The sequence below is a fragment of the Callithrix jacchus genome, chromosome 5, assembly GCF_049354715.1.
Source record: "Callithrix jacchus isolate 240 chromosome 5, calJac240_pri, whole genome shotgun sequence".
Classification (NCBI taxonomy): domain Eukaryota; kingdom Metazoa; phylum Chordata; class Mammalia; order Primates; family Cebidae; genus Callithrix; species Callithrix jacchus.
The window spans coordinates 3,699,151-3,712,823 of NC_133506.1; the positions used below are offsets into that span (position 1 = coordinate 3,699,151).

A 13,673-nucleotide genomic window follows, 5' to 3' on the forward strand; every position below is an offset into this window, starting at 1 on the left:
AAATTATTATTCGTAGAGACAAGGTCTTACTATGTTGCTCAGACTATGTTGCCTCAAACTCCTGGGCTCAGGGGATCCACCTATCTCAGTTTCCCAAAGTGCTGAGATTACAGGCATGAGCCACTGCACCCGGCCTTGAAGCAACATTCTATGGCACTGTGCTATCGTAATGTAATACTCGCAGTGTATAAATTAGTAGAAGGTGGTCGAGCATGATGGCTCATACCTGTAATCCCAGCATTTTGGGAGGCCAGAGCAGGTGGATCACTTGAGCTCAGGAGTTCAAGACCAGCCTGGCCAACATGGTGAAGCCCCATCTCTACTAAAAATATAAAAATTGGCCAGGCATGGTGGCGCATGCCTGTAACCCCAGCTGATCAGGAAGCTGAGGCACGAGCATCACTTTAACTCGGGAGGCAGAGTTTGCAGTGAGCTGAGATCACACCACTGCACTCCAGCCTGGGCAACAGAGTGTGACTCCATCTCAAAATAAATAAATAGCCGGGCATGGTGGCTCACTCCTGTAATCCCAGCACTTTGGGAGGCCAAGATGGGTGGATTGCCTGAGGTCAGGAGTTCGAGAGCAGCTTGGCCAAAATGGTGAAACCCCATCTCTAAAAATAAATAGAAAGAAAGAAGTGGAAGTCACCTTGACCTTCTGCTTCTAACAATATAGCAGATAAGATGAACTGAAATAACTTCCTGATAAAATACATCCAAAAATTCCAGATAAATAGACTTTTAAATGAATGCTAAGCTCATAAAAAGGGAAATCCCAACAGGCCCCCCGTGAAGAGGCCCCCCAGTGAAGAATCCCAAGTGAGAAGGTTTGTCCACACCTGGACCCTGAGCCTCGGGTTTTTTTTTTTTTTTTTTTTTTTTTGTTTGTTTGTTTTAAGATGGGGTTTCACCTTGATGGCCAGACTAGTCTTGAACTCCTGACCTCAGGTGATCCACCCACCTCAGCTTTCCAAAGTGCTAGGAATTACAGGTGTGAGCCACCACACCCGGCCATGGTTTTTTGTTTTTTTGTTTTGAGACTGAGTCCTGCTCTGTCACCCAGGCTGGAGCACAGTGTCGTGATCTTGGCTCACTGCAACCTTCGCCTTCCAGGTTCAAGCAACTCTCTGCTTCAGCCTTCTGAGAAGCTGGGATTATAGGTGCCTGCTACCACAACTGGCTAATTTTGGTATTTTTAGTAGAGGTGGGGTTTCACCATCTTGGCCACGCTGATCTTGAACTCCTGACCTCAGGTGATCCACCCGCCTTGGCCTCCAAAGTGCTTGGATTACAGGTGTGAGCCATCACGCCCGGCCTGGCCTCAGGTTCTTATAGTCTGTGCAGGCTGGGGAGCCAGAAGCAAGACCCTTGCATCAAGTAGACCTTGGTGAAAGGTAGGCAAGGAGACACCACATCCCCCCTGCCCTGGGGAAGGGAGCCTGTGAGGCAGATGGTCTGTCTCATCCTCTGTTCCAGTTGGGAGAAAGAGGAAAAAAAGAAACATTGTCTTTAGAATTTATTATTAGAGTTTTTCCTTCACAGGGATTGAATTCATATATCTGCTTAGTCCAGAAAACTCAAAGTGGGCAGATTGGCTCAAAGTGTTTCCAAATCTGGTTTCACAGGTTCCACAGATTTCAATAACCAAATATGGGCTCAAAATATAAAATTATAAACTACTCGAGAAAATCTACCAGGAAAATTTGTCAGAAGACACAAAAGAGAATTAGACATTGAAGGGCTTTGAATGTTAGAATTTTCAAATATTAGAATGTAAAACAGCCTGAGTGCTGTGGCTCCTGTCTATAATCCCAGCACTTTGGGAAGCCAAGGCAGGAGGATTACTTGAACCCAGGAGTTCAAGACAAGCCTGGGCAACACAGTGAGACCCCCAACATTTTTTTTTTTTTTTTTTTTTTTTTTTTGAAACAGAGTTTCCCTCTTGTTGCCCAGGCTGGAATGCAAAGGCAGGATCTCGGCTCACTGCAACCTCCGCCTCCCAGGTTCAAGCAATTCTCCTGCCTCAGCCTCCTGAGTAGCTGGGGTTACAGTCATGAGCCACTGCCCCTGGCCTCGAGACCCCCGTCTTTATAAAAATATATGAAAGAATGTGGCTGGGCATGGTGGCTCACGTCTGTAATCCCAGCACTTTGGGATCATGAGGTCAAGAGATCAAGACCATACATGCCAACATGGTGAAACCTCATCTCTACTAAAAATACAAAGATCAGCTGGGCGTGGTGGCACATGCCTGTAATCCCAGCTATGTGGGAGGCCGAGGCAGGAGAATTGCTTGAACCCAGGAGATGGAGGTTGCAGTAAGCTGAGATCATGCCACTGCACTCCAGCCTGGCAACAGAGCGAGACTGTCTCAAAAAAAAAAAAAAAAATTAAAAGAATGTAAAACAACTGTTTAAAATATTTCAGAAGCAGAGAATAAAAGGTTATCAAAAATGACTCAGCGATTAGTTGGAAATAACCAAATAAAAAATGTTTCAATGAAAGACCATTAAAAATAAAATCTCAGCTAGGCTTGGTGGCCCACACCTGTAATCCTAGCACTTGGGGAAGCTGAGGAGGGCAGATTGCTTGAGCTCAGGAGTTCAACACCAGCTTGGGCAATACAGCAAAACCCTGTCTCAACAAAAAATAAAAAAATTATTAGCCGGGCATGGTGGCACCCAGCTGCTTGGGAGGCTGAGGTGGGAGGATCACTTGAGCCTGGGAGGTCGAGGCTGCAGTGAGACATGTTACACTCCAGCCTGGGCAACAAAGTGAGGCCCTGTTTCAAAAAGTAACAGTAATAGAATCTTAGGCTGGATGTGGTGCCTCACAGTGTAATCCTTGCATTTTGGGAGGCCAGGGCAGGAAGATTATTTGAGCTCAGGAGTTCCAGACCAGCCTGGGCAACTAGTGAGACCCTGTCTTTACAAAAATAAAATTAGCCAGGCATGATGGCACATACCTATAGTCCCAGCTACTTAGGAAGCTGAGGTGGAAGGATCACTTGAGCATGGGAGGTTGAGGCTGCTATGAGCTGAGATCATGCAACTGTACTTCAGCCTAGGCAGCAGGCTTTTTTTTAAGACCCAGTCTCGCCAGGCACTGTGGCTCACGCCTGTAATCCCAGCACTTTGGGAGGCCGAGGCGGGTGGATCATGAGGTCAAGAGATTGAGACCATCCTGGTCAACATGGTTGAAACCCCGTCTCTACTAAAAATACAAAAAGAAATTAGCTGGTCATGGTGGCGCGTGCCTGTAATCCCAGCTACTCAAGAGGCTGAGGCAGGAGAATTGCCTGAACCCAGGAGGCGGAGGTTGCCGTGAGCTGAGATCGCGCCATTGCACTCCAGCCTGGGTAACAAGAGCAAAACTCCGTCTCAAAAAAAAAAAAAAAAAAAAAAAAGAAGACCCAGTCTCAAAAAATATATAAATAAAATAAAATCTTAGGCCGGTCGTGGTGGCTCATGCCTGTAATCCCAGCACTTTGGGAGGCTGAGACAGGCAGATCAGGAGGTCAGGAGAGAGAGACCATCCTGGCCAACATGGTAAAACCCCATCTCTAAAAAATAATAATAATAAAAATAAACAAAATCCTACTGAATTCCCATACATATGAGAGAGGTTGAATAAACTACGGTACATCCACACAATGACGTGCTATGTTTACTATGTAAAACAGAATGAGGACGATCTCTATGAACTTAAATGGAGCAGTTTTCAGGACATACTATAAAGTGAAAACAGTAAAGTGTGAAAGAGTATCTACAGTAAGCTACTCTCAGGTAGGAAGAAAATGATACAGGAAAATGCATATAAAACAGCAACATGGGAAGGATTAATGAGAAACTAAAGAGACCGCTAATGTAAAAAAGGCGCGTGGTGGGCCGGGCACGGTGGCTTATGCCTGTACTTCCCTCACTTTGGGTGGCAGATGACCTGAGGTCAGGAGTTTGAGACCAGCCTGGCCAATATGGTGAAACCCGTCTCTACTAAAAATACAAAAATTAGCTGGTCGTGGTGGGGCATGCCTGTAATCCCAGCTACTTGGGAGGCTGAGGCAAGAGAATCACTTGAACCCAGGAGGCGGAGGTTGCAGTGAACCAAGATCATACCATTGCACTCCAGCCTGGGCAACAAGAGTGACATCTCAAAAAACAAAAACAAAAACAAAAAAAGTAATGATAGTCTGGATATTCAGCCATTTTTTCCCTTATTTTCTCTCTCTTGCCTTCTTTTTTTGCTTGTTTTGAGACGGAGTTTTGCTCTTGTTGCCCAGGCTGTAGTGCAATGGCACAATCTCGGCTTACTGCAACCTCCGCCTTCTGGGTTCAAGCAATTCTCCCAGCTCAGCCTCCTGAGTAGCTGGGACTATAGGCACGCACCACCATGCCCAGCCAGTTTTCGAGATGGGGGTTTCACCGTGTTGACCAGGCTGGTTTTGAACCCCTGACCTCAAATGATCCACCTGCCTCAGCCTCCTGAAGTGTTGGGATTACAGGCGTGAGCCACACCACTTAGCCCTCTGTCTCCTCCTAATGATCCCATTATATGAATATTGGTGCACTTAATGGTGGTCCACGTTTGTTTGAGGCTCTATTTCATTTTTCTTTTTTCTCTTTGTTCTTCGGCTTGCATAACTCTTTTGATCTACCTTCAAGTTTACCAATTCTTTCCTTAGTTCAAATCTATTGAGCCTCTCTAGTGAATTTTAAATTTCAGTTATTGTACTTTTCAACTCCAAAATTTTCATTTGGTTCTTTTAAGAAAAATGTGTGTCTCGGCCGGGCGTAGTGACTCACACCTGTAATCCAAGCACTTTGGAGGCCAAGGCGGGCGGATCATCTGAGGTTGGGAGTTTAAGACCAGCCTGACCAACATGGTGAAACCCCATCTTAAAAAAAAATGTGTATCTTTTTACTGATATTCTCTATTTGATGCGATGTCATCCTCATACCTTCCTTCCCTAATCAAGCTTTCCTTCAGTTCTGTGTACATATTTACACTGGCTACTTTGAAATACTTTCCTGTTAAATTCAACATTGCGTTGCTCTCACAGGCATTTTCTGTTACCTCCTTTTTTGCGGGGTGGATGGAAAAATAATTTTTCTATTACTTTGCATGTCTCAGAATTTTTTGTTGGAAATGGCATTTTAGGTAATATATGGTAGCAACTCTGGGTACTGGGGTTTCTTCTTGTTATTTGCTTATTTATTTAGTGACTGGCTGGATAATTTTAGTGAAGTCTATTTCCCGTCCCCTGTGGTAGGTCACTGATGTTGCTACTCTGGCATGCAGCTTTGGACATGCCACTGTCCCCTGAGGATGGCAGTGGTACTCTAGGGCCCTCCTGCATTCTTTTCTATGACTACACTCTGTGAAGCTCCACTGATTGCTCAGTTGTTTGCAGCAGTACCCTGGGAGCATAAAATCCTCTACAAATGAATCTAATCAAATGATGGCTCTTTCCAGTGAATGCTTTCTGAGATTAGTGTTTGATATTTGTTTTAGCTCCAGAAGAGTTCCTCCCAGCTGTCTTATCCCTTGGTTCTCCGCTGTAAAATAGATACAGTCTGTAGTCCAGTCTGTATCTTCATTAGATCCACAGATCTCCTCCCAATCCCTTCACCACACAACCAGTTTTTTTTGTTTGTTTGTTTTTTGAGACAGAGTCTCACTCTGTTGCCCAGGCCAGAGTGCTGTGGTGTGGTCTCGGTTCACTGCAACCTCCGCCTCCTGGGTTCAAGAAATTCTCCTGCCTCAGCCTCCAGAGTAGTTGGGATTACAGGTGCACGCCACCATGCATGGCTATTTTTTTGTATTTTTAGTAGAGACGGGCTTTGACCCTGTTGACCAGGCTGGTCTCGAACTCTTGACCTCATAATCTGTCTGCCTTGGCCTCCCAAAGTGCTGGGATTACAGACATGAACCACTGTGCCTGGCCTTTATTGTCGTTTCAAAAAAATTAAGCTCAGCCCACTGTGGTGGCTCATGCCTGTAATCCCAGCACTTTGGGAGGCCAAGGTGGGTGGATCACGAGGTCAGGAATTTGAGACCAGCCTGACCAATATGGTGAAAACTTGTCTACTAAAAATATAAAAATTAGTTGGGTGTGGTGGCAAGCACCTGTAATCCCAACTACTCGGGAGGCTGAGGCAGGAGAATCGCTTGAATCTGGGTGTTGGAGGTTGTAGTGAGCCAAGATTGTGCCACTGCACTCCAGCCTGGGCAACAGAAGAGCAAGACTCCATCTCAAAAAAAAAATAATAATAAATAAATAAAAAATAATAAGGTCATTTTAGTGGGTGCGAAGTAGTATCTCATTGTGGTTTTGTTTCCTAGTGGCTAATGACACCGAACAGTCTTCCTGTGCTTTTTAGACCTTCGTGTCTCTTGGAGAAGTGTCAAAGTCCTTTGACCATTTTAAAATTAGATTGATTGTTGTTTTGTTGCTGAGTTGTAGGAGTTCTTTGTATATTCTGGCTACCAGATTCTTATAGCTTGCAGATATTTTCTTTCACTTTCTAGGTTGTCTTGTCACTCTATCGAGAATGTCCTTTGAAGCATAAAAGGTTTTAGTTTTGATGAAGTCCAGCGATCCTGTTTTTTTTTCTTTGTTGACTGTGCTTTTTGGTCATATCTAAGAAACCTTTGCAATATCGAAGGTCATGACGACTTTTGCTTGTTTTCTGCTATGAGTTTTGTAGTTTTGGCTCTCACATTTAAGCCTGTGATCCATTCGAGGTTAGTTTTTGTATATAGTGTGAGGTGAGGGTCTGACCTCATACTTTCACATGTGACTGTCCAGTTGTCTCAGCAAAATTTGTTGAAGAGATGGTTCTTTTCCCATTGAATGGTCTAGGTACCTTTGTTGAAAATTGATTGACTGGACTCTCAATTCTGTTCCACTGATCTGTGTTTATGCCCCTACTCCTTTATTACTGTAGCTTTGTAGTAAATTTGTGGGTTTTTTTTTTTTTTTTTTTTTTTTTTTTTGAGACAGGGTCTTGCTCTGTTGCCCAGGGTGGGGTGCAGTGACATGATCATGGCTCACTGCAGCCTGACCTCCCGGGCTCAAGCAGTCCTCCCACCTCAGCCCCTGAAATAGCTGGGATTAGAGGCACATGCCACCATGCCCAGCTAATTTTTTCTGTTTTTTAGTAGAGACAGGGTTTTGCCATGTTGCCCAAGCTAGTCTTGAACTCTTGAGTTCCTGCCTGTCTTAGCCTCCCAAAGCACTGGGATTATAGGTGTGAACCACCAAGGCTGTCCGGCACAGGAAATGAAGGCTTGACTGAGTATCCCTAACTAGGATTTGGACAGGACAAGAGAGGAAAGAGATTTCAGCTAATAAAATTAATATGTAATCACTAGGAGAAAAAAAAAGCTTTGCCTTTGTGAAGCTTGCATTCTAGTAGGAGAAACAAACATTAACAAAATAAGTAAATGTTACAGTGGCTAGAAAGGCATATATGTGGCCTGGTGTGGTGGCTCACACCTGTAATCCTAGCACTTTGGAAGGCCAAAGCAGGCGGGTCGCCGGAGGTCAGGAGTTCGAGACCAGCTTGGCTAGCATGGTGAAACTCTGTCTCTACTAATAATACAAAAATTACCCGGGGTTTGTGGCATATGCCTGTAATCCCGGCAACTCAGGAGGCTGAGGCAGGAGAATCGCTTGAACTGGGGAGGTAGAGGTTGCAGTGAGCTGAGATTGTGCCACTGCACTCCAACCTGGGCAACAGAGTGAGACTCTGTCTCAAAAAGAAAGAAAAAAGGCGTAAGTGCTATGGAAAATGTAAATATACAAAAGCAAAAAGATAAGTTGGCACAGTGGCTCATGCCTGTAATCCCAACTACTCAGAAGGCTGAGGTGGGAGGATTGCTTGAGGCCAGGAGTTCTCAAGACCAGACTGGGCCACAGAATGAGATCCAATCTCTAAATAAAAAAGATGAAACGGTAATCAGAGAGAAAACAGATTACTACAACGGAATGACAGCCTATCAACTTCTCTACAGCAACCAAAAGTGCTGGAAGAAAAATAGAATAATATATTCAAAGCACCCAGAGAAAAATAACTATCACCCTTGAATTGTGTCCTAGGAAATACTCGTTCAAGAAAGGGAAAAAATGGAAGACTTTAGGCAAACAACAGTTGAAAAAATTAATCACCAAACAACTTTCAGTCAAGAAACTATACAGAGCTGGAGGTGTGGTGGCGCACACTGTGTAATCCCAGCACTTTGGGGGCTGAGGCCAGGAGTTTAGCACCAGCCTGGGCAACATAGCAAGACCCCTGTCTCTACAAAAAGAAAAGTGGGGTGGGGAGGGGAAAAACTACACAGTATATGATTTCTTTTTTTCTTTTTTTTCTGTCACCCAGGCAAGAGTACAGTGGCATGATCTCAGCTCACCGTAATCTCCGCCTCCCAGGTTCAAGCAATTGTCTTGCCTTAGCCTCCTGGGTAGCTGAGATTACAGGCACAGGCACACCACCACCCCTGGCTAATTTTAATATTTTTAGTAGAGATGGGGTTTCACCATGATGGCCAGGCTGGTCTCAAACTCCTGATACAGCAAGTGATCCACCTACCTCGACCTCCTAAAGTGCTGGGATTGCAAGTGTGAGCTACCATGACTGGCTCTACACAGGATATAATTTCAAAAGAAGAAAAATGATTATCAAACAATGAAGGAAGCTAGGCATGGTGGCTCATGCCAGTAATCCCAGCACTTTGGGAGACCAAGGCAGGAGGACTGCTTGAGGCCAGGAGTTTGAGACCAGCCTGGGCAACATAGTGAAACCCCCATCTCTATTTAAAAGAAATAATAAATTAAAAAATAAAATGCAAACCATATAGAAAGTTATGAGTTGAATAGTAAGTAAGTCCCTTATACATCTTTAAAAATACTTTGTTTCATTGTACTTTTCTTATATACCTATTTGTATGTCTTAACTATTTCATAACTAATTGAAAATAAAAATCATCTCATAGTAGGAGATCTCTCCTTGCTAACTTCCTGCTTACACTCAATAGGAAATTAGGTCCGACAAGGGTAACCCTGGGTTATCGTAATGACGTTTCTCTCAATTTCACTCCGTGCTGTTCCCCTAGGCTACCAACCTGGCTCCTGCAGACCCCAACGGCAAAGCAGACCCTTATGTGGTAGTGAGCGCTGGCCGGGAGCGGCAGGACACCAAGGAGCGCTATATCCCCAAGCAGCTCAACCCCATCTTTGGAGAGTGAGGCTGGGCCCTGCGGGGTGGGAATGGGGTAGCTGGGGGAGCAACTTGACCATCCAGCCCTGTGGCCTTGTGGCTGCTGGCCTAGGGATTGCAGGGGAATGGATGGGAGCTGCTGACACCCCACCCCTCCCCAGACCACTTCCTGGAGCATGGAAGTGACCTCAGCCCCTCTCCCTCCTTGCCAGGATCCTGGAGTTAAGCATCTCTCTCCCAGCTGAGACGGAGATGACGGTGGCCATATTTGATCATGACCTTGTGGGTTCTGATGACCTCATCGGGGAGACCCACATTGATCTGGAAAATAGATTCTATAGCCACCACAGAGCAAACTGTGGGCTGGCCTCCCTGTATGACGTGTGAGTCCAGCAGGACCCACAGGAGCTGTTCTAAGTTTCTGTCCAAATACATTCAAGCTCACGTTCCCTTTTGTGTCCCAGATCCTATGATTTCAAGGAAGGGGACCTTCCCATCCCTGCCACTGCCAACCAAGACATAGCTCAGTGGTCAAGACTTGGGCTTGGGAGTTGGGATCTTGTAATGAATGTCACTTGACCTCTTTTTTATTTATTTTTTGAGATGGAGTCTCAGCCTGTCACCCAGGCTGGAGTGCAGGGGCGCAATCTCGGCTCACTGCAACCTCTGCCTCCTGGGTTCAAGCGATTCTCCTGCCTTAGCCTCTTGAGTAGCTGGGATTACAGGTGTGGGCCACCATGCCCAGCTAATTTTTGTATTTTTAGTAGGGACAGGGTTTCACCATGTTGCCCAGGCTGGTCTCAAATGCCTGACCTCAAGTGACCCACCCACCTCTGCCTCCCACAGTGCTGGGACTACAGGTGTGGGCCACTGCGCCTGGCCCACTTAACCTCTTTGAGTCCCAGTTTTCTCATTTGCAAAACAGAGGTAATAAGATAGGTATCTTTTTTGTTTTTTTGAGAGTCTTGCCCTGTTACCCAGGCTGGAATGCAATGGCACAATCTCGGCTCACTGCAGCCTCTGCCTACCAGGTTCAAATGATTTTGCTGCCTCAGCCTTCCACGTATCTGGGTTTATAGGTGCCTGCCACCACACCCAGCTATTTTTATATTTTTACTAGAGACAGGGTTTCACCATGTTAGCCAGGCTGGTCTCAAACTCCTGACCTTGTGATCTGCCCACCTCCCAAAGTGCTGGGGTTACAGCCACCACGCCTGGCCCAGTATCTTCTTAATAGAAGCACCCGGCCTAGATTTTGTTTCATCATCATAAATGAGGACTAACCTGTCTCCCATTGGAGTTTTGAACCTGAACCTCATGTCTTCATGACATCATCCCTGCCCCTAGACCCAACTGTGTCCCTACACCAGCCCCAGCTGACGCATCTTCCTTTTCTGCCTACAGGGATGGTTACAATGCCTGGCGTGATGCATTCCGGCCTTCCCAGATCCTGGCGGGGCTGTGCCAACGCTGCGGCCTCCCTGCCCCTGAATACCGAGCTGGTGCCGTCAAGGTGGGCAGCAAAGTCTTTCTGACACCGCCTGAGATCCTGCCCCCAGGTACCAGCCCCTTTCTGTTCAAACAAGATGTTGGTTGAAGGTACAGGGGTCCCAGGTGCCCAGTCTTGTGTGCCCCCCAAAATAACCCATTGCTTCAGCAAGCAGAGCTGAATTTGGTGGAGTAAGGACAAGGTTCTTAGGTGTTAGGGAGAAAAGTCTTTATTGGTGAGTGTGTGATCCCCCAAAAAGCAAAAGTGGATCCTTAGCTAATCAAGTTCCTAGAACACAGAGGCCCCATACAGTGTCCCATATAACACAAAGTGGCTGCAGAATTAAATGGGTGGAGACATTTTTTTTTTTTTTTTTTTTTTTTTTTTTTTTTTGAGACAGGGCCTCACTCTGTTACCCAGGCTGGAGTGCAATGGTGCCATCTCAGCTCACTGCAGTCTGGACCTCCGAGGCTCAAGCAATCCTCCCACCTCAGTCCCCCAGAGTAGCTGAGATTACAGGGCATACCATCACGCCCACCTGTTTTTTTTTTTTTTTTGGTAGAGATGGGATTTTGCCATGTTGCCCAGGCTGGTCTCAAACTTCTGGACTCAAGCGATCGTCCCATCCTGGCCTCCAGACGTGCTGGGATTACAGGCATGAGCCACTGTACTTGCTCTGGTGGCTTATTTTCTCTCATTATTTTTTACTTCTTTTTTCTTTTTATTTTTTCAATTTTTTATTTTTTCCTTTTTTTGTGTTTCTGGTGGCTTATTTTCTAAACAGGGTCTAGAAGTGGCATCTCAAATCCCACTGTCCCACTGACTGCTGGCTCTTCACTGGGCAATGTTATAGCAGCTTCCCCTTTTTGCGTATTACAGACCTACTTTCCTAGTCCACAGGGCTTTATCCAATACAGAGGGGCTTCCCCAGCTTAAGAGTTTCTGTGGCTGGGCAGGGGGAGGGGGAGGGAGGAAAGCTGGAACCTGTGTGGAACCCAAGCTCACATACCTCTTGTTTCAGGCAGCAGAGGCCTCAAGGTGGCAAGTGGGGACCCTGAAGAGGCCCAGGCATTGCTTGTACTGCAGCGCTGGCAGGAAATGCCAGATTTTGGGATCCAACTGGTACCCGAGCATGTAGAAATACGTCCTCTCTACCATCCCCGCAGCCCGGGGCTGCTGCAGGTGAGGAAGGGCACCCAGCCTCAGCATCACATGACTCCTGGAATCCCAGGACGCCCACCTGATCCTGGCCCCTGGGTCCCCAGGATGGCCTTTCCCCAAGATGTCTAGCTGGGTGCCACCTGTAGCTCTTAACTACAGCTCCCATTGCTAGTCCCTGTGTCGCACCCACTTTGGACCTCCATCCTGGACCACACCCTCACCCCAAGCCTAGTCCTAGGATCCCCACCCTGAGTACCAAGGCTCACTTCTGGGGTTCCCAACCTGATCTCCCCCCAGGTTCCTAAGATCTAGACCTCAACTTCCCCTTCTGGATCTTTTTTTTTTTTTTTTTTCTGAGATGGGGTCTTGCCCTGTTGCCCAGGCTGGAATGCAGTTGCACGATCTCAGCTCACTTCAACCTCCACCTTAAGGGTTCAAGTGATCCTCCCACCTCAGGCTCTGGAGTAGCTGGAATTACAGGAGTCCACCATCATACCCAGCTAATTCTTATATTTTTTGTAGAGACAGGGTTCTGCCATGTTGCCCAAACTCCTGAACTCAAGTGATCTACCCTCCACAGACTCCCAGAGTGCTGGGATTATAGGCCTGAGCCACCATGTCTAGCCTGGACCTCATCCTTGAACCCCTAACCTAACCTTGATCCTGGAACCCACACTTCAGACTCCACCTTCATCCTCATCTCCCAGGAACTGCCTGACCCTGTCATTTTGACCCTAGTTCTTTTCTCCACTTGAGGACAAGACACAGTATGTGGCCACAGAGCTGTCACGGAAGGTTGGGAGCCTGGTAAGGCTCTCCAGCCTGGTCCTGTCCCCCCAGGGATCTCTTCACATGTGGATTGACATCTTTCCTCGAGATGTGCCTGCCCCACCCCCAGTTGACATCAAGCCTTGGCAGCCAATCAGGTGAGAGTTCTGTCCCTGCTTCCCAAGGCAGGTGCACATCTTGGTCTGCTTGTACAAGGGTCCTCTGAAAACCTGGGTCCCCAGCGAAGCAGGCAGAGGCTGCTGATCACAGGCTTTTCAGTTAGGTGTCACTAAGTTCCCTTTCATTCATAAGCCATTGCGAGTTGAGTGTCTCTTGTAAACTGAGTCCATGTACCTTTTGGTAAGCCCCTTCCAACCTGAGCTCATCTGAGTGGAGTTGTGTGTGGGGCACAGCCACTTCACATAGGGCTGAATGCAGATGCTCTGGTGGCAGCAGCCTGTCACTTTCTGACTCTGGGGGCAAGGTGGCGTCTAACAGTGAGAGGCTTTCATCTTCGACAGGCCATTTGGGCAGAAACAAACATCTTCCCCCATTATAGCAGAAGCCTCAGTAGACCAGCTTGGGTTAAACGCTGCGCTCTGAACCTGTCATCATGGTCAGGGGCCTGTAATACTCTCAAGTTGGCCAGTCCAGTGATATGCCCCTACCCATGCCCAGCCAGGGAGGGAGGGAGGGGCCTGCCCCACCAGAATTCCATAGATTGACTGTGGTGGTGGTGGGGAGGGGTGGTTGGGGTTGGGGGCGGGGGCGTGTCACCAGTATAAAATCATGGTGCTGTCAACAAATGAGGGGAAGTAGATGCTGGGCTGGAGAAAACAGCTATCCGGGCACCCCAATGGCAGCCCAGGACAGGGTCACATGAGGGTAGGGTCCAGAATATTGCACCCCCCTGTCCTTCAGGGGCTGCACGCTCTCATCTCCCATCTCTCATCCTCCGTCTTCTCCCTGCAGACAGGCTTTCTCTGTTCACTCACTACTTTTCTATACCCACACTCTGGCTTGTAGTGGCACTAGCT

The 13,673-nt window shown here is 47.0% G+C and overlaps 1 protein-coding gene across 1 annotated transcript in view; it reads left to right on the forward strand.

Annotated features, from left to right (window-relative positions):
• The window catches only part of LOC100409113 (fer-1-like protein 4), a 44,849-nt gene that overhangs the window by 29,104 nt on the left and 2,072 nt on the right, over positions 1-13,673 (forward strand). Inside the window, 5 exon segments of the mRNA XM_035302781.3 lie at positions 9,115-9,242; positions 9,431-9,601; positions 10,623-10,777; positions 11,729-11,889; positions 12,709-12,794. Of these exon segments, the coding sequence (XP_035158672.3) occupies positions 9,115-9,242; positions 9,431-9,601; positions 10,623-10,777; positions 11,729-11,889; positions 12,709-12,794 (701 nt within the window).